Source organism: Pectinophora gossypiella, chromosome 25 (assembly GCF_024362695.1).
Source record: "Pectinophora gossypiella chromosome 25, ilPecGoss1.1, whole genome shotgun sequence".
In the NCBI taxonomy this organism is placed as follows: domain Eukaryota; kingdom Metazoa; phylum Arthropoda; class Insecta; order Lepidoptera; family Gelechiidae; genus Pectinophora; species Pectinophora gossypiella.
Window position 1 is genome coordinate 8,412,213 of NC_065428.1, and position 21,548 is coordinate 8,433,760.

Consider the following 21,548-nt stretch of genomic DNA (forward strand, 5'->3'; position numbering starts at 1 on the left):
CTGTAGTAGTTTTAAGCGGATGAGACGTTCGTTATGTAAAACTTGAGGATTCAAAGTGTAACTATGTTACCCACTAATTAAAGATATTTTTGAATTTGAAATTGATTTTACTTATCCGCCGAAAAGGAATGATTGACAACTGATAATTTTAAAATGAATGGCTAAAGTAAAGAGAAAGAAGTGAAGTAAGATGATCTGTGCTTCGGAAGGCACGTTAATCCTTGGTCCCGGTTACTACATACATACATACATAAACTCACGCCCGTAATCCCTAATGGGGTGGGCAGAGCCACAATCAAAGATAACTTGCAGCCACTGTTGATACGATGTCGTAAACTGGATATGATGAACCTTAATTTCAATAAAGATAATAATAATAAAACACTTTATTGCACACAAATTTACAAAACATTAAAAAAAATTCAAGATTTAAGAGATTAAAAGATTTTTAAAGATTCTATCTATATGCCTTAATTAATCTAGCCTTCTAAATTTAAAATTAACCTTTAGTCTAATGGTCCTGGTTCTTTCCGCACTACGCTCGTATTTTTTAAGGTCAGCAAGCAAAACAGCCTCTGAGGTCTAGTAGTTAGAGCGTTGGGCTCACGATCAGGAGGTCCGGGTTCATTTCCCGATGGTGACCTTGTCGAAATCACTTTGTGAGACTGTCCTTTGTTTGGAAAGGACTTTGCAGGCTTGAATCATCTGATTTTCGGAAAAAGTAAGATGATTCCGTGCTTCGGAGGGCACGTTAAGCCGTTGGTCCCGGCTCATCATCATCATCAGCCCATTAACGTCCCCACTGCTGGAGCACGGGCCTTCCCTATGGATGGATAGGGAGACTGGGCCTTAAACCACCACGCGGGCCCAGTGCGTGCGGATTGATGGTTATTAACGACTGCTAATGCAGCCGGGATCAACGGCTTAACGTGCCTTCCGAAGCACGGAGGCGCTCGAGATGAAAACTTTTTTTTTGTGGTCACCCATCCTATGACCGGCCTTTGCGAATTCTTTCAAATATTTTTCCTCTCAGACGACGCCCTAAGCCGAGGTTCGCGCCCAACTGGGCACCCTCAGGCCTGTTGTCTTAAACGTTGTACCGGGGCCTTCAGCGCTCCCCATTTGTCCGGCCAAGTAGTTAATGCCATCTGCGGCAAATCTACGTCAAAACAAAAAAAAAACACTTTCAATGAAAGTAGGTAAGGCAAAGACGAAGGGCGACGGCCGCGTTTCAATGGATCTTTTGTGTGAACCCTTTTTACGAAACCGGAGACTTGAACATGAATCGAAACCCACGTGTGATTCAAGCGATGACATGTGTAGTTCGTATAACGTCGTGTTATGGAAATCGCGAGCGCCACAGGGGCCTTTGGCGGCTTAGTAATAACCGTGACACCAGGGTTGATGAGGCTGGTGTTCCACCTCAAAACCCACACGATAGAAGAAGAGCGGACCCTGTGAAAAACGGTAGTAATGCTATGGAGATGTTGAATGACGTCATGCCTTAATGGAGTAAACTTGAGGTTGCCTCAACTGACGGAGGAGTAGCCGAAGGTTGGATTTTTTTTACGTGACTTATTGTAGATTTCCCGCAGATGGCATTAACTACTTGGCCGGACAAAGATTGTAGTGGTATAAGCATAGCATTGATAGCTATGTCATGTAATCTTTGATTATGATCTAATAAATAATCAGTCGTGGTTTCACGCATATCCCTGAACTCCCTCCGTACATGGACATAGCTATCTATACTATGCTCATACCACTACAAGATGTGTGACTAGCTTTTGACTAATGGCGTGTCTACACTAAGATGTGTGTACTCGTATCTGAGGGCACGGGAGTGCCCCCGCCAAGACGAGCAAATCGAAGCGCAAGAGCAGGACACTATGTACCTTTTCACGAAAAGTTTCGTCGATTTTTTAAATATAACACGATATTAACCATAACCTCCTGTTGTTCCAGCAAGGTATCGGCGTGGAGCTGGTGCGCGCGCTGGATAGCCACCCGCCCAGCGTCACCAACGTGTTCTGCGAGTGTGACTCCAAGGATGATGTCGTGAGTACCGAATTTACGCATTTTCTTTTTATTAGGGTCAACAAACAGTGTTCACAATAAAAACTTAAATAATAGAATTGATTAACAGGAGATAATAATTGTGTCACCAGCACCGTTAACCACAGATTAAAAACTAAAGTCATCGCCGCGTTTATCATTATCAGCCCATTGCAGTCTACGAGTCCTCCAAGGTGCGCCACAAAGCACTATCCTGATCCATACGTATCCAGGCACATCATCCAGCCACCTTCTGCAAGTCGTCTCTAAACGCGGTCTCCACTCGAGAACACGCTTGCGCCAGCGGTTCTTATTACTATCATCTAATAATATGATCCGTGCTTCGGAAGGCACTTTAAGCCGTTGGTCCCGGTTCATCATCATTAGCCCATTAACGTCCCCACTGCTGGGGCACGAGCCTTCCCTATGGATGGATAGGGAGATCGGGCCTTAAACCATCACGCGGGCCCAGTGCGGATTGATGGTTATTAACGACTGCTAATGCAGCCGGGACCAACGGCTTAACGTGCCTTCCGAAGCACGGAGGAGCTCGAGATGAAAACTTTTTTTTTGTGGTCACCCATCCTATGACCGGCCTTTGCGAAAGTTGCTTAACTTCAACAATCGCAGACCAACTGCGGTTACCACTGCGCCACCGAGGTCCCGGTTACTATTTACTAATGTAAGTAAGTAGTCGTTATATGAACCATGTCAGGGGCCTTTGGCGGCTCAATAGTAACCCTGACACCAGGGTTGATGAGGTTGGTACTCCACCTCACAACCCACACGATAGAAGAAGAAGATTACTATAAAGCTTGTATACAATTTATTAACGGCCTCCGTGGTCCAGTGGTTGAGCGATGGGCTCACGATCTGGAGGTCCCGGGTTCGAATCCCGGTGGGGACATATCACAAAAATCACTTTGTGATCCCTAGTTTGGTTAGGACATTACCGGCTGATCATCTGTTTGCCCAAAAAGTAAGATGACCCGTGCTTCGGAAGGCACGTTAAGCCGTTGGTCCCGGTTACCACTTACTAATGTAAGTAAGTAGTCGTTACATGAGCCATGTCAGGGGCCTTTGGCGGCTCAATAGTAACCCTGGCATCAGGGTTGATGAGGTTGGTAATTCACCTCACAACCCATACGTTAGAAGAAGAATTTATTAAACAACGGAACTGTCAATTTGTATGCGTACGCGCCGGATGTTGGGATTGGTCTAAACAGATTACAACTATCAAGTCATTTGCCATCTAATTGAGAATGACGTTTATGACATGTTGTTTAATAATATTATCATACATGTAGTCACGCCCGTAATCCCTTAAGGGGTGGGCAGAGCGACAAATTTTCACATAGAACACGTTCGGCTGCTTGTCTTCCCGGGCGTGTCGTAAAAACCGAAAGACGGATTGTGTCCTCTAACATGATGGACTAATGTTATGGGCGATAGGCTGATCCCTTATCACCATAAGGTTTATCATATATCCAGCTTACGACATCGTATCAACAGTGGCTGCAAGTTGTCTTTGATTACTTGTGGCTCTACCCACCCCATTAGGGATTACGGGCGTGAGTTTATGTATGTATGTATGTATTTAATGGATGTTATTATACATATAAACCTTCCTCTTGAATCACTCTATCTATTAAAAAAAACCGCATCAAAATCCGTTGCGTAGTTTTGAAGAAATAAGTAAGCGTACATAGGGATATAGGTGCAGAAAAAGCGACATTGTTTTATACTATGTAGTGATAACATAACATAGCATCACGCCTATATCCCCAAAGGGGTAGACAGGGTGTTTAACTCCCATGTAATAAGGGGCGAGCCTATTGCCATTAACCGGGCACAAATCCAGGAAACCACGTGATATCAATTATCTGTGACCCAAACATGAATTCAAGCTCATTAAGTCGAATTCAGTGCTTTAGAGCCCGAGCTAGGAATCGAACCCGTGACATAACAATGTGTTCTCCAAGCAGAGCAATTGCGGGTTTTTTAACATATATACAGTCATGAGCAATATAATGTACCCACTTTAGGACTCTGTCGCACTAACACATTTGACATTTAGTGAGACTTACAGTTCAATTTGTCAAAAAAAGTTAATGTGACATGGTACCAAAGTGTATACATATTAATGCCCGTGACCGTACATACATACATAAACAGCCTATATTACGTCCCACTGCTGGGCACAGGCCTCCCGTCAATCAACCGGAGGGGGTATGGAGCATACTCCACCACGCTGCTCCAATGCTGGTTAGTAGAGGTGTTTTTATGGCCAATAGCCGGGACCAACGGCTTACCATGCCCTCCGAAGCACGGAATCATCTTACTTTTTCGGACAATCAGGTGATTCAACCCTGAAAAGTCCTTACCAAACAAAGGACAGTCTCACAAAGTGATTTCGACAATGTCCCCATCGGGAATCGAACCTGGATTTCCAGATCGTAAGCCTAACGCTCTAACCACTAAACCACAGAGGCTGTTGGATTGTTTAACGATAAATAAATAAATTGCAATAAATTACAACAGAATACAATCAACGTGTTTTCAAAATTCACTTTAATCGAAATCTCTTACGACTTTTAGGCTCTGTCTACCCTGATAGGAAGTGTAGATGTAATTTCCTGTACTTTTCTCAATTTGTCCAAGATTATGTAAATGAAATACTTACTTAATAAGTTTTTTTACATAATTTTATATAAAGTACAAAATAAAATACAAAAACAAAGGATTTCTTTAAAAAATCTTTTCTGCAAACAAAAAGAAACATAGGGGACACCCGGATTTGAACCGGGGGCCTATCGATCTGCAGTCGATTGCTCTACCACTGAGCTATATCCCCGATACACACCCACTTCAAAAACAAAACCTCATTCAATTCAAACAAACGACAAATGTGTGGGTGAAAGATATGAACATAATCACCAGTGTAAAATGAACGATCGCTTAATGAATTTGGATGAAATTGCGTTGAAAGGAAGGTCTTGATAAAATGGTTGTTTAAGTTGACATTAAAGGAAATTACGTGCCGATAAGTAAAACTTAATTATTGGGTAATAAATATCATTTTACAATACAAATATACTTTATTGCACACAACATAGAAAACAAGTTTTACACACACGGACGGAAGATACAGTACAATCTGGCGGCCTTATTGCTAAGCAGCAATTTCTTCCAGGCAGCAATTTCTTCAAGTGCAAGAAAATATTTATCACATTTTGGTGAGGGATGGTGCAATATCTTGTATAAAGTATATTTGTATGCGCGCGTAATAACTGTTGGGGTGAACAGTGATGTGGTTACACCCTGGACACCATCATCAGCCCATTAACGTCCCCACTGCTGGGGCACGGGCCTTCCCTATGGATGGGTAGGGAGATCGGGCCTTAAACCATCACGCGGGCCCAGTGCGGATTGATGGTTATTAACGACTGCTAATGCCGGCGGGACCAACGGCTTAACGTGCCTTCCGAAGCACGGAGGAGCTCGAGATGAAAACTTTTATTTTATTTGTGGTCACCCATCCTATGACCGGCCTTTGCGAAAGTTGCTTAACTTCAACAATCGCAGACCGAGCGCGTTAACCGCTGCGCCACCGGGCTCCTCGATACCCTGGACACTCCATACAAAAATGACATTCTTACCGCGTGCAGCCTAACGCCATAGAATAAAGAATAATACCTAACGCGTGACAAGATATCAAGTGGAATTGAGGCACTGTTCCCCAAACGATGGAACATCTTATATCGTGTCCTGCGTGCCCGAACACCTGCACGCAGGAAGATCTGATGAGCGCTGCAGATAGCGCCATACTTGTTGCCAAGTTCTGGGCCGATACTATTTAGTTTGCCATCGACACGATAAGAAGAAGAAGAAGTGTTTCCGTAACGGAAAATTCCACTTGATATCAACTCAGAATCATGGTCTGAATCACCCTCAAAGTTTTCGTTACGATGTCACTAACACCCTGTATACATATTACATAGAAGTATTATTTGTTCAATGTTCAATTAAATTCAAATTCAAAAATATTCAGTAGGTAACATAGTTACACTGAATCGGCAATTTTTACATAACGAACGTCTCATCCGCCTAAAACTACTGCAGCTTCTCACAACCTGTATAGCCGGGGACAAGAAGCTGCAAGATAAACCTCGGCACAGCCCTAGACGTTCTTTAAAAAAAATACACACACGTACATAAACAGCCTATATACGTCTCACTGCTGGACACAGGCCTCCCCTCAATCAACTGGAGGGGGTATGAAGTGCCTATACTCCACCACGCTGCTCCGAAGCGGGTTGGTGGGCTTTAAAAAAATAAATAAACATAAAATATTGTTATACAATTGAGTAATTTAGGTGCCTAATATCACTTCTCAGACAGTTAATCCCATGCATTCATATCTTCTAGATAATCACTAACTTTATAATAACCTTTTTTGTATAGTTTCTGATTAACTAATGTCTTAAAACTTTTTGTTCCTAAATAAAGGCTGTGTGTTGCAGACCATCACATGCGACTGTGAGGCGACGCCAGCCTTCCAGCTGAAAGCCTTCAGCCAGCGCGGGGAGAAGGTGGAGGTGTCACACTACCGGGTCAATGTCAACAGGTGCGGTCTCATGGAATGTTTCGTAGTTATCCAAACATTAAGTAGGTGCTTAATATAAATGTACTTATATCGGCTGGAAGAAATATCTTTATTAGGAGCTGACTTCGTCCGGATTATGATTCTAGCTAGTGATGTTCCGAATATCCGTATCCGTATCCGCGGATATCCGATATAAAAGAAAAAACCGTATCCGTATCCGTGTCTGGTACTTTTCACGCGGATCTTTTACGGATCTTTTTCAGGTGATTAAGTAGAATTATTAAATAAAAAACTATAAAATTCCATTCAGATTGTTTTTATTTCTTAAAATCAAATATTTGGCACCTTTATATTGCAAACATTTAGATAGATAGATCTTTATAATGAAAGCAAGATAAAATATCACTTTTATAACAATCAAATAACTAAAACTTTAATCTTTTTTTTTTAAGAAAGTAAAGATCCGTATCCGTAACCGCGGATATACATTTTTAACGATCCGGCACATCACTAATTCTAACTATATCTTCGTAAGTCTCGCACTTCCAGACACGATAGTTAAAGTTAAAGAATGGGCTCTGGTTTCCAGATTCCGTGCGCGCCTCCATGTTATCTGCATCACGGAGAAGCTGACTGGCGAGCTGAAGTGCGACGGCTGGCCCGAAGTGAAGGTGGCTTTAGCTCCCGTCGGAGCCCTCAGACCCAACGCCCAGGAGAACAACCTGCAACAGGCCATCAGGTCAGCAAATAACCTCGTCTTGAAGTCGGTCCATCATCATCTCCCTAGCATTATCCCGTTTTCCACTGGGTCCGCTTACCTAATCTGAAGATTTGACAGGTCCGGTTTTTACAGAAGCGACTGCCTGTCTGACCTTACAACCCGCGAAGGAAAAACCAACCCAATACAGGTTAGGTCACATACCTCCGAAAATGCATTTCTCGGGAATGTAGGTTTCCTCACGATGTTTTCCTTCACAGCTGAGCACGTGTTAATCATATATGATCCGAACATAAATTCGAAAAGAAATTCGACGTCATTGGTTTAAGCCTGTGCTGGATTCGAACCTGCGGCCTCAATGTGAGAGGCAAGCGTGCTACCAACTGGGCGACCACGGCTCAAGGCATGGTTGTATTGTTCCAGCGAGATAGTGGTGAACGCGCTCCGCAGCACGCACCTGGAGTTCAACTTGGCCGGGTACCCCACTTGCCCGCGCCTGCGCAGACACTTCGACACCAGCCCGCGGCTGCCGCTACACTATGACTCCATGGTCAGTACCTTTCAGTTAAACTACCTGCGACCACGTTCACGTAAACTCTACCATAGAATAAGGAATAATACTACTAAAACGGCAACTCTCCGCTCCCCACCAGCGGCTGAGCTAGTTTACCTCACCCCCCTCGGTCTTACTTTAGTCTTCAACCGTATGGGGGTCAGACGTCACACACACAGACGCGCGTGTACGTAAATGTCAATGTGTAGAGTTATTCCCCACCGATTTGCTATTAGACTACACGATCTGCGGGCTTAGCACCGTAAGCACGCGACTCTTTCTCGCCGCGACAGAGATTATCTGTCTCTTTCTGTGCAGTACTGTGAGAGAGTGACGGGTGACGTATGTTGAGGCGAGAAAGAGTCGCGCGCTTACGGTGCTAAGCCCTCTGATCGGCAAACGGGAGTTGGTGGGGAGTAACCATGGAAACCACTCGTGACCTTGACGCATCTAATCGGACAGGTAGATGTAATACACCCTTATATACAGGGTGATAGTGACATCTTAACGAAAACTTTGAGGGGTAATTCAGGCCTAATTGATATCAAGTGGAATTTTCCGTCGCAAAAGTAAGGAACGGAAAATCATTTTAAAAAACACTAAAATTTTCGTGAATCTTAAGACAGGAAAATCCAGTTCATATCAACTCAGAATCATGGTCTGAATCATCCCCCTGAATATTTGTTACGATGTCACTAACCTGTATTTACTTATTTTGGATATTCAAAATTCCTTATTGCATGAATAGACTAACATATCTCCCGTCTCATTCTCACATGGCGACAGTTTTTCGACGAGTCACGCGTGCCGGAGGGATTTTGTTTTCATACATTAAGCCTAACATAACCTGCCTACCCTATTTCAGCTGCAGCATGACCGCGACCGCCAGATGTACACATCCACCCCCAACTCGATGGCGAGCTCCGCCATGCTGGGAGACAAGCGTTTGCTCGTCAAGGTGGTCAGCGCTAAGGATATTGGCGGTCAGTAGAAATTGATTTTTTTTGCTCTTGACTTCGTTCTTCGACGAGGAGAAGAAGAAATCGACGTTGGAACGAGCTTACCGGGAAAATGCCTATTCACCCGTAATTTAAAGGATCCCAGGTTATAAGTTTCAGGAAACACCGACGCCGGCAGACTATTCCATTCCTTGGCTGTGCGCATCATGATTATCTTCTATCGTGAGGGGTCAGCCCTGGTGTCAAGGTTATTCAGCTGCCAAACGCCCCTGACATGGCTCACGTAACGACTACTTATTTACATCAGTTAGTAGTAACCGGAAACTTCTATCGTGTGGGTTGTGAGTTGGATTACCAACCTGAGCAACGCTGGTGCCAGGGTTATTATTGAGCCCATAACATGGCTCATGTAACGATTACTCACTTACATCAGCAAGTAGTAACCGGGACCAACGGCTTAACGTTCCTTCCGAAGCACGGATCATCTTACTTTCGGACAATCAGGTGATCAGCCTGTAATGTCCTAACCAAACTAGGGATCACAAAGTGTTTTTTGTGATATGTCCCCACCGGGATTCGAACCCGGGACCTCCGGATCGTGAGCCCAACGCTCAACTAATGGACCATTAGGGGACCGACTAGGGTCGATTAATTCTTTCAAATATTTTCCTCTCAGACGCCCTGAGCCGAGGTTCGCGCTTAAGTGGGCACGCTCAGGCCTATTGTCTTAAACTTTGTAGCGGGTGAGAGCCCTCATCGCTTCCCATTTGTCCGCCCAAGTAGTTAATGCCATTTGCGGCAAACCTAGACATAATATGTGCGGCACCAAAACCGAATATTCGGATTCCGTACCATCAAGCGAAAATTCGGCGCTTCTCTAATAATAAATGCTGGTTGTACATTACAGGTAAGACAGGCTGCATCGCTCCGTACTGCGTCGTGGAGATGGACGAGCCTCCCCAGAAGAACCAGACAGCCTTCAAGAAGGACACCACTTGCCCACAGTGGGAAGAACACTTCCTATTGTAAGTATTTTTACTCATTCTTTCACTTACACAGAGTGTTAGTGACATCGTAACGAATACTGAGGGGGATAATTCAGACCATGATTCTGAGTTAATATCAAGTGGAATTCCCGTAGCAAAATTATTGTTTTTTTTTAATTATCTAAGTATTTTCTTTTCTATACTTTTGCGATGGAAAACTCCACTTGATATTAACTCAGAATAATGAGCTGAATCAGAAAGAAAGAAAGAAAGAAACGTTTATTATAAAGGGACACCACAGTAACAAATATAAAACAAATATATTAATAATATAAAACACGGAGTAACACATAACTTACAATCAAAACACATAATAAAAACACCGGGCACAAGTCCTAGAAACCACGTGATATCAATTTATCTATGATCCAAATATGAAAATCAAACTCATAAAGTGGAATTCCTGAAATTGATTTAAGTAAAATGTTAATTCTTTCATTCGATAAACTGTTCATTCTTTCAATCAATAAATAAACAAATAAACTGTTAATTAACTATTTTATTTAATAAACTGTCAATTCTTTCATTCAATAAACTGTTAATTATTTTATTCAATAAACTGTTCATTCTTTCAATCAATAAACTGTCAATCCTTTCATTCAATAAACCATTAAATAATTCTTCCATTCAATAAACTGTTAATTTTTAAATTAAACTGTTAATTATTTTATTCAATAAACTGTTAATTTTTAAAATAAACTGTTAATTATTTTATTCAATAAACTGTTAATTTTTAAAATAAACTGTTAATTATTTTATTCAATAAACTGTTAATTTATTTTTACATTCCAGCGACCTATCCCCCCAAACGGCGGAGCTCCTGTTCGAGGTGTATGACCGCACGGGGCCCCCCTCCCCGGGCGGGGGCACCGGCCAGCACAGGTTCCTGGGCCTCGGACTGGTGGGGATAGATGAGCTGCTAGCGGCCCCCTCGCAGCGGCAGCAGATAGCGCTGCAGACGAGGCCTATGGAGGAGCATGATGTCAGCGGCGTACTGACTGTTGAAGTTAGTGACATACACTAAATGAATTATAGACCAAATGAAAAATACACCAAATGAATTTTGTTTTTATAGCAACTCCCCGTGCTTAGGGAAACTGACAAAGAAAAAAAAACTGAAAAAAAAAACAGTTTTCTTTATTTAAAAATAGCTGTGTCATGTTTAGCATGGTATAAGAAAACGGTTTAACTGATTTGATTAGTTGGAAACTAGCCTACTGGGTGATCAGCCTGCAACGTCCAATTGTCCAAAGCAAGCTAGGGATTACAAAGTGATTTTTCTGATTTGTCCCCACCGAGATTTAAACTCACGACCTCCGGATCGTAAACCTAACGTTACCTAACCGTATACTTATTTTATTGTTACCTTTACCTAGTTCCTATTCATCGAGGGTGCGGACATCCCGGACCTGGGTTCGAAGCCGCTCAAGATCAAGGAGTCTCTCCGCACCATGTCACCCCAGGGTCACCTCACCACCACCACCAAGACTATCTTCAAACAAAACGGTACGTGGCATAGAATAAAGAATAATACCTACAACAATACAATACAATACACAAACTCTTATTGCACTTAAATCACATTAAAAATACATTAGTATCATAATTAACTTGGTAGTACAACAGGCGGCCTTATTGCTAAGGTGACAATCTCTTCCAGGCAACCTTTAGGTATAGGGTTTGATTTTAATGAAAAGTGTAGCGGGATAGACAGTGCAAAATAAAAAATAAAATGTTGAAAAATACAAGTATTTATAACTAGATACACTATACGACGTATTGAAAAGACGCTTCCCCCCACGCCAATTCGTATCGGGAGCCGAACTCAGCATTGCACCTTTGGGACTGACATTAGTCTATTTAAACTAAAGGGTGTAAGTAAGGGAGCGCGCGCGGACTCTCTCTATCTCGCTCGCACTTACGGATGGTGTCCAGGGGTGTCATAAGATTTATTTAATTTTATTTATTTGGGAAATTTACAGCGTCTTAATAGTATTACAAAAACTAAAGTATATAAATTGGAAGGCCATTACAAACTTCCACATACAATTATAAATGTAAACAGTTTTAGCAAAGAACGGAAGTTGCGCCGTATAGACTACTCTGGGCGCCATCCCACTTGCGTCAGAGTACTGCGGGGCGGAAGGCAAGAGGGAAACTACTGCCCTATTTTCCCCTAAAAAAGTAGCATGGAAAATGCTGCACCGACAAGGGCGTGGCTCTTAAATGGATGATGATGATAAAAAGCTATGTTATTTATTTTTAACTCAATATTAATTAATTTTTCATTTTAATAAATATGATTTTAATTTTAAGTTTTGATTTTAATCATTTTTAACTTTATTTCATTATAATTTTAGTTTTTTTTTTTTCATTGTAATAACTTTTAATTTTAAAGTGACATAATTATTACTTACAATATGGGTACCTACCTGAAATAAATTCATTTTATTTTTATTTATGTCGTGGCCAGATCATAGAATTGACTTCCACCAACCGCCAACTTCAACTGACCATATCGTTTAAACGTCAGCGTTTAATGATATTTCCATCCACGTTTGGCCATATCATTAATGTAGGGTGTCCATGATAAGTGGTGTAATAAAAACGCGAAATAAGGTAGGAAATAATGTATTACTCTAGTACAAAGTACAAAAATGTTTAAAAGTCAATTAAAAATTAAAAAGTCATTTTCGATTAACGGAGTGTTGATGTAGTTGACATATACGTCGTAACTGCACCTCGCTTTGAAGTCGTCGTCATATTTTTTGACACTATTTCATGCCATTGGTCATCATTCAGTATACTTTTCGTGTGTAAGATAAACATACTGGCGGCGTAGGGGTGGCCCAAGGGCCACCCCCGCCGCACCCTAACCTACTGTTATGCCTTGTAAAAATTATAAAAAAAAGGATTATGATAATTTAAATTATGACAAAAACATTTATGCGTTTTAATAGAATCCTGTTTCAAGTAGTTAATGCCATCTGCGGCATATCTACAATAAGTCACGTCAAAAAAAGAAACTTTACGGACAGTAGGATCGTCTATATTTTTCTTTTTTTAAATTAATATCTCTTCATTCGCAGTTTTAATTATATCATATTTTGAAATCCAATAATAGTCCATTGATTTACGTAGCGTGGTCACTCGACCTTCATTATTTGCCATATAACCTAAAAATAAAAATAAAGTTGCTGTCTACTGTTAATACGAGTTTTTCTTTTCACCTTAGTGTCAAAACATTGCTTCAATGCACTTTTATCTTGTATTTGCTCATTATTATTCGTATTATTCGCGTTCACACAAGAATAATTATTGTCCGCCGCCATTATGCAAAACATAAACAAAGCGACACCAGCGCCACTATCGGTGGATAATGTTACTATTTTACGATATGATCGCTAACGTTTGGCCATATCATGAAGTAGTCATGCATTTAGTTGGTCATATCGTTAAACGTTTTGTGTTCATTGATCTGGCCAAACCACATCATGATGTGGCCAACGAATGTTGTTCTATTTCATGAAATGTGACCATTTCATGAAATGGTCGATCATTTCATGAAATGATCAATTCTATGATATGGCCACGATATTTACATACACTGGCATACTAAAACCCGCAAACCCGCAAAAGTTTGTCTCGATGCCTGCTCCTCTCAACATGCCACAATGGTTTCCTTATATTTAATAGAAATTACAAACTATACCTATTATTAATAATTATTATAAAAAATCCTTATCTGCAGGTCACGATAGTTCCCAGCTGACGGAGTCTGCCCTCAGAGAGCTAGAGCTGTCGCCTACCAATGCTGCCAATAAATCTACCCTCATCATACACTCTGTACAGCGGGTATGTTCACAATAACAAAATACCTATACAACCGTGGTATAACAAAACCAGGTATGCTCAAAAGTGACAGCTAACATTTCAAGGTTAGCCCAGATGACGTCATCAAGCCGCCATTGCTAGCCCTTTGATGACATAAGTGTTGCTTTTTTTTTGTTTTGGTTTTCCCCGAAGGGTAAGGCAAAGGGAACTATGCCCATACAGCCATGTCTTACGTATTTTTTTTCTTGATGATTGATGAAATGATGAAAGGTGATGATGATGAAACCTAAGCCCCCACCCTCGGAGTAGACTTCTACTCCGAACCCCAAACGAATTAGCTCAAAAGTCCGCATAAACTTTCGAGTTATGAAGCGGCTTCTTGGCACGAAGCGAAAATAGGCAGATACACTTTGTTTATTGAATACTCCGATATAATAACACTCGTGAATGTCTTCCGACTAACTTCATGCGATCATTAACCACAAAACACCACTTCGTATTAATTATTTAGATTATTCAATGAAAAAAGCAACTGTCCCGTTCCCGTTTCCCGCCAAAAAGCCCGTAAGTGTTGCAATTAAATTGCAATGTCCAACATTCCAAGGACGTAAATTTTAAAATTTAATTATTGAAAATTAAGTGAATTACTGACTAATGTAATTATTCAATTACTAAAAAATGCTGACCTTCTGCAAAGTATAATATCATTTTTATTGCGAATAAATAATTATGAATTATGAATTAAAACTGTACGTAAATGTTTTTCTAAAAGTAAATTTCCTTGCAGAGTAAATTAAAAACATTGGACGTGGGTAATTTATTTCTTACGAAATGGCAACGCAGTGTCGGATGTCGTCAGCTGGGCTAACCTTGAAATGTTAGCTGTCAGTTTTGAGCATACTATACCATGATTAATGTGATCTTTGAGTTTGACATTTGGTTGACTTTTTTTTTACTTTTTATGGCCTTTAAGCCAATGTTTGTTTGGTTTTGTTTTATCTATCACATATATCATTTAAACTGTTAACAAAGTGTTGTTTTTCTTTCCATTGTGCCTGCGTGTGCTATGTGGATGACATACGACTTGATACGACACATACATACATACACTGTAGGAGCCTAGAAAATCTATCAAGGTAAGTTTTTACATACTTACATAAAGAAACTCGTTATGAAATGCAAGAAAAAATTTACTTTCTTAATAATACTTTTGGAGGTAGAATTTAAAAAGTTGGTAAAATTATAGCAACGTCTGAAGGTAGTATTTTTCTACCATGTAAGTGTTGCCATGCTTAAAGCGTTGCAGTAAAGTGAACTTCTGACAGTTTTTGTTGTTGTTATTTTTTTATAAGGGATGGATATTTGTTTTATAAAGCTCTCATATGGTTTTCCAAATAATTCAGACAACCTTGTACATACTTTTATTGTCTAAAAGCATGATTAGTTTGTCAAATAATTTAGTTTTCCCTTACTAAAAATACTGTTTTTCGTATGTTGTGTGTTGCCATACTAACCTAAAAACTCCCAAAAGGTGGAAATGACCAACTCTGGGAAGTTCATCGAGGTTGAACGTGAGAACGCTGACGGTGAGCAAGACAGTGCCATACATAAAATAGAAGAAGAGAAAGAGACAGATGATAAGGAACCGGTACCAGCCAGTCCTAACCAGTCTCCCGGTAAAACTGTCAGAATTAAGGAAAATGGCGCGAAACCGAACGGTGACAGCGTCGGAGAGGTATGTTTGGGAATGTTGTTTTTTTATTAACCGCATTTATTTGTTGTTATTTATTGTAAGTATTTTTATTCTTATAGAAATATTATCTAAATACTGAAAAAATATAGGAAACAATGGAATTACGTTTCACATAACGCGTTACGCCTACCCACATAACTATATAGGGTGTTAGTGACATCGTAACGAAAACTTTGAGGGGTGATTCAAACCATGATTCTGAGTTGATATCAAGATCAAGTGGAATTTCCTGTCGGAAAATTCATGAAAATTTTAGTGTTTTTTAAAATGATTTTCCGTTCCATACTTTTGCGACGGAAAATTCCACTTGATATCAACTCAGAATCAAGGTCTGAATCACCCCCAAAGTTTTCGTTACGATGTCACAAATATCCTGTATTTTTTTTTTTTACAATCTATTTAAAAAAAATCTGGATAATCTTTCTCTTTTATCGCTTTTTTTTTGTCTTATAACTTATAAATTCTTCAATGATATAAAATTCAACCAAAACATTTTATCTAGACATATTCCACGCGACTCAGCTACCTTGCCTTGTATCGAGGGCTTTGGCCAGTAGCTGTAAGACGTATATCTACGTCGATAGCGTTCGCTGCGTCTATTGGTAACTCTAGATATAATCCACGACGCGCGGCGTTCGTTTCCCCTGCAAAGCCATCTGGTTAGTTAAAAGGCACAATATGGCATTTTATAGAGTCTCATCAATCACTAAAGGTTGTTTCTTTTTTTAATTTCAGCAAGGAGACTATGTAAACAAGCAACAGAACGAGGTACCACCCGAACCAGCGCCGCGACAAAAACGCCGGCGCGACTTCTTCGGCACTATTAAGAGAAGGTAGCCTTCTTATTATAACTTTAGGGCCTGTTTCACCTTGCTGATAAAGTGGATAGTCTATCTTGTGGTCTAAAAAAGCCACATTGAAGCAATTAATAATAAAAAAAAACAATTTTGCAATTTGACAGTTGCGCAACTATAAATGTCATATAGCAATATTATTCCCTTTTTAGAAAAAAATGCAATGTGGCCTTTTCCTGGAGGATTCCTCGTAGAATGTCTTTTGGTGGTACATATAAGGTTGCTTCCCCCTCCCCGCCCGTCTGCGTTATAAGGCATTTCGCGAAACCCTTTGGTAGCAAATTTTTCCATTTAGATCCGTCGTTATTTGATAGATTTGAATGCCATCTCTTTTTATTGAAAGAACTAAAGTTGCTATTCGTACTGCAAAAGCTCCTCATTACTTATTTAGCACATTCTCAAATGCAATAATGACTTCTGAAGGATATTTTGAGAGAAGGACATTCTGCGAGGGAAGTATTATGGATAGGCTATCCGATAGTTCTCAGCAAGTGGCGATACAGTCCCTTATACTTCAAGTTTTCACTGCCCACTGCCCGTACCCCACAAGTTACTGGTAAGTCGACTATATTTAGCCCATATAGGAATGGATTGCGCATGATATGCTCGTTTTTAAGAGCTATGGTGTACGCAAACAAACCCATGTGGTCTTGGTACCTCATTAAAAAGTAACCTCTAGTTCAGTCATTGAAATGCATTTTATGACACTATGTTTTTAAATTAATAGGGTAATATTTGTCTGTAAAATGGCAACACCGTTGTAGTTCATGTTTTGAATAGGGCTGGTAATTTTGAGACCTAGCGCCGCAGTGATATACTAATTAAAATTAAATAGTTTAATATAAAATAGTTTTTGTTTTCATTATTGAAAAGGAATATTTATTTTTTTGTAATAATTATAAAATTTGTTAAAAAATATTTAAACACTGCTCAAAACTTACCTAAGTTCCAAATGATTATAGCATAGCGTAAAGTATATTTCATTTTTTTTATGAGTAATCTGATGTGTGTAGACTGGGGCGCTCCCGCACCCGCGGGCAGTCGCTCGACCTGCCCGACAGCGAGGCCGAGAACCAGAGCCGCGTGCGCAGCATCAGCGCCGAGAGAAATAGTCATGGTGAGTTTATTAATGAGAACATACAGGGTGTTAGTGAAACCGTATCGAATACTGAGGGGGGTGATTAAGACCATGATTTTGATGTCGCAAAAGTCATCATCAGCCTATTAACGTCCCCACTGCTGAGGCACGGGCCTTCCCTATGGATGGATAGGGAGATCGGGCCTTAAACCATCACGCTGGCCCAGTGCGGATTGATGGTTATTAACGACTGCTAATGCAGCCGGGACCAACGGCTTAACGTGCCTTCCGAAGCACGGAGGAGCTCGAGATGAAAACTTATTTTTTTGTGGTCACCCATCCTATGACCGGCCTTTGCGAAAGTTGCTTAACTTCAACAATCGCAGACCGAGCGCGCGTCGCAAAAGTATGGAATTGAAAATAATTAAAAAAACATGAGTCACTCACGCTTGTATTCTCTAATGGGGTGGGCAGAGCAGACAATAACTTGCAGACACTTGATACGCCGTCCTAAAACGTAAGTATTAGGGAAGAAGCCCGGTACTCAGTCCTCGGTAGCTACGTTTAAGTCCCATGTAATAGGGAGCCAATTGAAGATGTTATTAATAAATTATTCCATTTTATTTTCAGAAAAAGCCCTATCCGTCCCCAATAGAAACGTATACTCCGCCGGCGCGTCCCCCGCGCAGTCCGGAGACGAATCTAGGACTTCTAGAAGGTTCGTGACGCGTCTGTATTGGAAGGTCGTAAGCACGGCTTAGAACCCTGTCGTGTTAACATATTTGACATCCTTTGTACCAATTTGTCTGATAAGTCAATGTTCACATGGTTCTAAAGTACACTTCTCATCAAAAAAATCGAAACATCCCGCAAATTTCTTTAGTAAGAAATTAGAATAATATTAAATTTGTTTATAATTAATTTATTTTCATATTTTTTATTCGTATAGCGTTATTAGAAAATTATTAAAACTCGAGATGTCGGAATAAAAATTAAATTGTCATTTTACAATAGGTATTTTAAGGTTTTTTAATTCATAATATTTATTGTTCCAAATTCAAATTTAAAATTTAACTGAACTCGTGAATTCTTGAATACAAAAAAAAAAAGTTTTTTTGGCGGGAGACGGAAACGGGACAGTTGCTTTCTTCATTGAATAATCTAAATAAGTAATACGAAGTGGTGTTTTGTGGTTAATGATCGCATTAAGTTAGTCGGAAGACATTCGCGAGTGTTATTATATTGGAGTATTCAATAAACAAAGTGTATCTGCCTATTTTCGCTTCGTGCCAGGAAGCCGCTTCATAACTCAAAAGTTTATGCGGACTTTTGAGTTAATTCGTTTGGGGTTCGGAGTAGGAGTCTACTCCGAGGGTGGGGGCTTAGGTTTCATCATCATCACGTTTCATCATTTCATTAATCATCAAGAAAAAAAATACGTCAGACATGGCTGTATGGGCATAGTTCCCTTTGCCTTACCCTTCGGGGAAAACCAAAACAAAAAAAGAAATTGAATACAAAAATCGTAAGTGTTTCGATTTGTTTGATAAGAATTGAGATGTACTCGTATACTTATTATTGTTCGTGACAATAATTCGTTATGTATTTTCTTCAATGAGAGACTTTCCAATCGACGTTCTCCAAACACACGATAGATGGCGTTGTTCACTTTTAACGTGATAATTACCTATTTTCTCACTGCTGGTGTACATAATTATTCGAAAATGTAATGTAATGGCAGAAGCATTATGTAAAACTTATTATTGTTGATATTTGGATCACATTATTTTATTTTGATCACAATAATAATGGGTGGAAGATATAATTGTGCCTGGGTGTAATAAAAAGGGTCATCATTATCATTTATATAACAGCCTCCGTGGTCTAGTGGTTAGAGCGTTAGGCTCACGATCTGGAGGTCCGGGTTCGATTCCCGATGGGGACATTGTCGAAATCACTTTGTGAGACTGTCCTTTGTTTGGTAAGGACTTTTCAGGCTTGAATCACCTGATTGTCCGAAAAAGTAAGATGCTCCATACCCCCTCCGGTTGATTGAGGGGAGGCCTGTGCCCAGCAGTGGGACGTATATAGGCAGTTTATGATATCATTTATATCCAAAAACAAAGATAAAAAATGTATGGAGATGAGTACTAGGTGGCACTAATCTCACTTTATTTTGTCAGCGATTACGTAGTAGGTATCGGGGTGTTCGTTGCAAATTGCAAATTACACACAGGAGTTCGGTACGACAACGATATATTAAACAAACACCATCACAATTACATATTAGTCACGTTGAACTGATTAAGTACGATTACACAGGTACCAAGACAAAACACGAATAATAAAATACATAAATCGACACTCCCGGTCTAGCTGTCGACCGCCATATTGTAATTGTCCGACCCCGCGCGGGCCACAAATGCATATTGACATTTTATGAGCGATAATGGGTTACGGACAAGCTACCGAAATGATAAAATGACACTTTAAAAATTTTTTTCAGCGTGTTACAGTTGCTGAAACTGAATGATTTTTTTTGCCAAGATAGAGGACTACTTATTTTACCCAGAAAAAATATTCAAAATTATTTAGCAGAACTTTGCACTACCGTTCTCAGCCAAGACAAGTTTATTTTTGGCTTTTGCAATTCACCCATATGTCTGTTACCCATGAAATTAGAAGGTTAAACGAAGAAAAAACTTAACAGCGCCATCTATATTGTTTTTGGGGAACGTGGCATGGGAAGTCACTTGTTCAATGACACTTTGTCGGATAAATAAGATACATTGCCTAGGGTGTTTTGTGTTTCAAGGTAAACAAGGTGAAAGTACTTTTTCGGTACTATAGAACAATCCTTTTGTTTATATTTTTGACTCGGCTTATTGCGGGACTTTTAAGGTTGTAAGGTCGACGACCGAGCTCACCAACCGGGGTGGTATTAATAAACTAATCTCAGCTGCGACTGCCCTCAAGATCTTGCTCAAGTCCCTGTTTTTATATGAGTAACTGTCACACATTGACATGATCTTGAGGGCAGTCTCGAAGCTGAGATTAGTTTATTAATACCACCCGTAGTTGTACTTCTAACATCAATTACAGCTGGTGATTTGATTTGATTTTTAAATACAAAACTAGTGTCGTTAAATCAACGTGATTTTTAATGTTTTAAAATCCAAATATTTATTCTGGAATGGCAAGACTACATTATAATTTTCTAACATAGTAAAAAAACATAACAAATTATATTAAAATAGCACAAAATATTGTATTATCACTAACTTACACTTTAATGAATTGGCTTTATAACGAACAATAATGTTATCTTGCCATAGCATAAAATATAATAATATAATTATAATAATATAATTATATTTTACAAAATTATATATTTTATCTTGTAACATTATAGGAGCTAATTGTGGATTTTCTTTCTTTTCATCTGGCCACACTCACATGCGTTCGGGGTAATCGCACTCTGCAATATGGTAACACTGGTTTTTCATACTAATGGTTCTTTTTTCTTTTTACATACATTATTAATTTAAAAATGCTCGTATAAAATGCTTTTTATTCAATATTAATTCACGCTTTTTCATTACATTTTCACAATTATTGCATCATTTGTTTTCTGCATTTTTTCTTTTTTTTTGTCCTGTTGGCGTTGTATTATGAATACTACTCTTTATATTTATGCCAATTTTACTAATTTGTATAATTTTGCTAACCTTATTCTTTCCTAAAACCGTCAATCCTCTTTACATTTTGTATTTTTCCATGTAATCTTTATCAAATACAAAAATATATCAAATCCTTCAAATCCCTCCTAAACCTAACCAACTCCAAAACTTAACAATATAACCTATCGACCAACAATTTCAACCTTATTACCTCACACCAAACCCAACCTAACCAACCTCTCAATCATCAACCACATAATTCCTAACCTAACCTACACCCCAAAACTAACCGTCAATTGGCAACCACAAAATTAATCAACCAATAATTCCAACCTAATCCTACACCCAACCCAACATCAACCCTCTATTACCAACCTAACCTGCTCAACACAACATCACCCCCTCAACAACA

General features: G+C 39.6%; 2 protein-coding genes and 1 non-coding gene across 9 annotated transcripts in view; 2 read left to right on the forward strand and 1 right to left on the reverse strand.

Annotated features, from left to right (window-relative positions):
* LOC126378032 (mitogen-activated protein kinase kinase kinase kinase 5) overlaps positions 1 to 21,548 on the forward strand; it is a 189,934-nt gene that overhangs the window by 106,370 nt on the left and 62,016 nt on the right. The gene's annotated exons all lie outside the window — the stretch shown is intronic.
* LOC126378056 (C2 domain-containing protein 2) overlaps positions 1 to 21,548 on the forward strand; it is a 74,798-nt gene that overhangs the window by 46,364 nt on the left and 6,886 nt on the right. For 5 of the 7 annotated variants that reach the window (XR_007568031.1, XR_007568030.1, XM_050026162.1 and 2 more), the window contains exons 3-16: positions 1,966 to 2,058; positions 6,579 to 6,682; positions 7,251 to 7,400; positions 7,803 to 7,929; positions 8,798 to 8,915; positions 9,799 to 9,916; positions 10,730 to 10,943; positions 11,314 to 11,443; positions 13,689 to 13,792; positions 14,887 to 14,907; positions 15,303 to 15,506; positions 16,260 to 16,357; positions 17,392 to 17,495; positions 18,087 to 18,174. Coding sequence is in view for 5 of the 7 variants with exons in the window: in XM_050026162.1 (XP_049882119.1) it covers positions 1,966 to 2,058; positions 6,579 to 6,682; positions 7,251 to 7,400; positions 7,803 to 7,929; positions 8,798 to 8,915; positions 9,799 to 9,916; positions 10,730 to 10,943; positions 11,314 to 11,443; positions 13,689 to 13,792; positions 14,887 to 14,907; positions 15,303 to 15,506; positions 16,260 to 16,357; positions 17,392 to 17,495; positions 18,087 to 18,174 (1,673 nt within the window). In the remaining 2 variants the exon portion in view is untranslated. The remainder of the gene's footprint in view (positions 1 to 1,965; positions 2,059 to 6,578; positions 6,683 to 7,250; positions 7,401 to 7,802; positions 7,930 to 8,797; positions 8,916 to 9,798; positions 9,917 to 10,729; positions 10,944 to 11,313; positions 11,444 to 13,688; positions 13,793 to 14,886; positions 14,908 to 15,302; positions 15,507 to 16,259; positions 16,358 to 17,391; positions 17,496 to 18,086; positions 18,175 to 21,548) is intronic. The other 2 variants (XM_050026165.1, XM_050026166.1) reach the window with 2 other exon arrangements.
* On the reverse strand, positions 4,838 to 4,909 carry Trnac-gca (transfer RNA cysteine (anticodon GCA)). Its single transcript has one exon. It is a non-coding gene; the product is annotated as a tRNA-Cys (tRNA).